General features: G+C 49.3%; 1 protein-coding gene across 1 annotated transcript; it reads right to left on the bottom strand.

Annotated features, from left to right (window-relative positions):
- Positions 1–432: 432 nt before the first annotated feature.
- Positions 433–1,195, bottom strand: LOC127316047 (3'-5' exonuclease-like). The gene is made up of 2 exons (XM_051346470.1): positions 1,091–1,195; positions 433–984 (listed from the first exon to the last, which is right to left on the bottom strand). Exons 1-2 carry the CDS (start codon positions 1,193–1,195, stop codon positions 433–435), a joined length of 657 nt encoding a protein of 218 aa, XP_051202430.1.
- Positions 1,196–4,016: the final 2,821 nt, after the last annotated feature.

Raw genomic sequence — 4,016 nt, forward strand, 5'->3', positions numbered from 1 at the left:
CTGAAGAATTTGAGTATGAAATAATTTTATTTTTATTCATTTATTAATATTATTATCAAATAATATATGCATTATTCATATAATATGGCCAAATAATTAATATCTTTCAATCTTTAAAGCACAAGTGGACAAATAATATATGCATAACTATTAGAAAAGTGTGAGGAATTTGAATATGGAATAATTTTATTTTTATTCATTTATTAATATTATTATCAAATAATATATGCATTATTCATATAATATGGCCAGTGGACCGCAAGTGGACAAATAATTATTTTTAAACCGCAAGTTTGAAATTGCTCGATTATGCGCACAGTACTGTATCTTAGGAATTTAAATAACAATATAATAGAAATATTTAATATATTAATCGCGATGATTCATATGTTCATACATAGAAGGCACACACGACACCACACCACCATGCATCTACTCATAAATATTAAGTTCGAGGCAATCCATATGGCTATTGTAGCCAAGTGCCTGAAAATGCCTCCTACCCAGCTCGAAGCTGAGGCGAGCGTCGAGAGCGGCATACTGCAGTTGCTTATGGCTCAAGGGAAAATCGCCCCATCCAAAAATCAGTGCCTCTTCTTCTAATTCCTTAGCAGTCTTCGGCGGCTTGTTCTTCTTATAATTAAATTTCTTCTTCTGCTCGAGACCCGTCCCAATATAATGATTTGCCAAATCATACAAACTCGGAGTCTGCTTTCTTGGGACAGGGTTCTGGAGGATCTGCTGGAGGTTGATCGTAGACGTAATACTAATTCCGTATGTCTGCAACATATCCACAGCATTGTGGATTGCCGCGCCACAGAATCTGATGTTCTTGTCCGCAAGGAAATCGTTGAGCAGTTGTGTCACTTCATCGGCATGCACAATATGGAAGACCAGAGTGTGTTGTGCGACGGAGAGTTGCAGGACGGCGGTGCGTTGGTTACCCTTGCGAGGGTCGGTGAACTCGTAGTCCAAGCCCACGACCTTCAAACATAGAAAAAATTGCCATTGGAATTTTGGATGCTTTATGATATTTCTAAAAAATTTAAGCTACATATCTTTGATAAAATAAAAGCCATGGAAAATTAACCTTGATTTCCGCGGCGTCAAGGAAATCCCTCTTGACGGCGCGGATCCACCTCTCCACCCTCTTCGCATGGAGGGTGTACGTGATCTTGAAATTCATCTTCTCCATGACATCTTAGTAGACTTCAGATCGAGGGAAGTCGAGGGCGCATGCGAGCTTGACCATTTCAGGTTCCATGAGGGCCAGCCGGTGCTAATGGTGCAGTTTTTGTGGCTATGGAGATCCGAGGAAGAACAAGACATGTATATATAGGAGAGATGGAGGAGAACAGGCCGGTCATGGCGCCGACGGCGATGCAAATTCCAGCGCGACGATCCGTTTCTGCTTCTCTCTGTTAGACAATCGATTTCCACGCGGGAACTACGAACCGTCGGCCCTTATGTCCCGGCTCGTGTCTCCAGCCGGACAAAAGAGCTGCCAGAATGACTTGAAAGGCCTCAGACCCTTTTGTCCCAGTTGGAGCCTCCAGCCGGGACAAAAGGCCCTAAAGTACCGCAACAAAAAGGCCCCGTAGCTTCTTGGTGATTTTGGGGCGATGTGGACGGCCTATTTGTCCTGGCTCCAGACTAGGTCAGGACAAATGGCCTGGACGGAAGCCCAGTTTTCTACTAGTGCCCGATGCGCGACCCCGCCGCCGTCGCCCGATCTCGTCTCCAACGGCGGACAGAAAAGCCGTCCCCGCATCGATCCGAAGGGCCACCACCAGTGTGGTGTCGCACGCGCATGGCTCCGCATAAATCCGGGGCTCCGACGCGCTGCCACAGCCTTGCCGGTGTCTTGGGCAGTTTAGTCGCGGCTCCGTCCGCCCTGCCTTCAGAGTTAGGGGTGTACTAACGACACGCTTGGATCGTTAAGGCTGAGCTTGTTAAGCTCATGATTCTTAAGGCTTGGCTCATTATGCTCATGATTGTTAAGGCTCACATCGTTGAGCTCGTTAAAAATAACGAGCTGAAATCATTGTTTGGCTCGACTCATTATATTCTTAAGAGCGCTCGCGAGCAGCTCATTAAGGATAATTAAGAACAAAAGAAGCCTGGTGACCGGGTGTATACGTCAGCACGCATCTATTGGCTGACACGTGTCACATTTAGCAATCCCCTTTTACCATCATTGTTGGATTAGCAAACCACATCAGCACTAACAACACACCCAAATCACATTTTTAGCAATCCCCAGTTACCAATCATTGAAACGCGGGACCCGTAGCCCACGCCAAGTACGATTAGCGATGCATAAGACAACGTCAAGGTAACAGACCGAATCGACGAGAACCGAATCTCAACGCAGATCGTGCGACATCTAGAGTGTGCTCACGTATACACCTAGTCACCAAATCCCGTCTCTAATTAAGAAATAGACATGCGCATGTAGCTAAATATACACATCTACCGCATCAGTATTCATATCAACATGGCAAGATACGTGCACATGCAGCTAAGCAACCTCTAAGCTATTTACTATTAGGATTAGGCAATGCAAAGCAAATATGTGTGCATTGCCTGGTGAGGAGAAGCACGGAAGCATATGTTTTTGGACCCTATCGGAGGATTTTCAAGCACGGTTAAGGAGTACTACCTTGTTTGGCCCCTTCCTACTAAAGATTTAAGATAATTAAAGCTACTCACGATCAAAACTAGTGAAGACTAGTTTCTTACCGATTTTAACGAGTAGCTCACAAAGATGGCCGGTTCCATTTTTTACCTCGTTATAACCTTAACGAGCAAAAAACTGTTGCTCAGCTTAGCTCGTTAAAAAAATGAGCCAAGCTCAAACGAGTCGTGCAAACGAGCACTCATTTAACTCGCTGAGCTTCGAGCTTTTTGTCGAGCCCTATCCAGAGTGTTGCCTCGTCCTCCTCTAGCACGTCGCCAGCAGCCCTCGGGTCAGGTGTTTGTGGTTGCGGGGTGACTGCGAGAGGGGATGGTTGCGGTGTGCCCTGTTTGCAGCATCGGCGATGCATTGGAGACTTGGGGAGCAAAAAGGCGGCGTCTTCCTAGTTTATTCCTTCATTTTTGACTGTAGGCTTCCACGAAGTGGTGGAATGAGTCGCCGACCAAACCGACCTACGATGCGCTACCACTGCTCGAGGATCAAGAGAGCGATCAAAGCCGGTCGGAAGCCAAACCCTACCTTGCATGCAAGTAGGCCCGATGATACCGACCCGCGGGACAGCTCACAGGCGCTCCCAACACTAGGAGCTTAGAGCATCTCCACCGGCGGCTTCAGTAGAAGACTCGCCAGTGAAGTTTTTGGGCTCACGTCGGCGGGTCGCATTAAAAATGACGCGTATTGGACAGTCGATGGCGTGAATTGAATCACTCGGGAACCGAGGCGGTGACGAGGACGGCGGTTCCAACGAGGAGGCGACTGGCCACGCGATGTCCACCCACCTTCCCCACGCTCCTTGAATGCACGTCCGCCGTCGCCCAAAAAACCCCACTGACACGCTGCTCTTCTCCGCCATCGTCCAACCATAGCCGCCGCCACCAATCTCTCAGACGCCGCGCGACACACCCACCACCACAAACACCTCGCGATGGTGCACAATACCGAGGCTGGCGGCAGCGCGCTCGGGTCTTGCAGCTGAGCTACGACGAGGCCGACATCCTCTACTGGCAGCGCATCCAGGTGTCGTTGCAGTTCAAGCTGCCGCACGCGTGGCACCTCTCCAACACCGGCTACGACGTGCCGCCAGCGCCTGTACCAGAGACGCACACCCTCATCGCCGAGCGGCGGACACACATGACGCCGGCCGAGCGAAGCCAGCTAGCCAACACGCAGAAAAGCCCGGTGTGGTCGCGGTGCTTCCAAGACGAGCGCGACATCGAGCTCACGCGCTCGGCCGGCCGCGATGCCGACCACTTCAATCGCATTGGACAACATGCCTGGTGGCAAGGACGCGACGTCGACGCGATGCTGGCGGAGTACG

Source organism: Lolium perenne, chromosome 7 (genome assembly GCF_019359855.2).
Source record: "Lolium perenne isolate Kyuss_39 chromosome 7, Kyuss_2.0, whole genome shotgun sequence".
NCBI lineage: Eukaryota > Viridiplantae > Streptophyta > Magnoliopsida > Poales > Poaceae > Lolium > Lolium perenne.

Bases quoted from the DNA above. Each gene is read 5' to 3' on its own strand.
- LOC127316047 (XM_051346470.1), bottom strand. From the start codon at position 1,195: ATGGAGAAGATGAATTTCAAGATCACGTACACCCTCCATGCGAAGAGG. The intron at 985-1,090 runs GTTAATTTTCCA...CTATGTTTGAAG, and splicing joins TTGACGCCGCGGAAATCAAG to GTCGTGGGCTTGGACTACGA.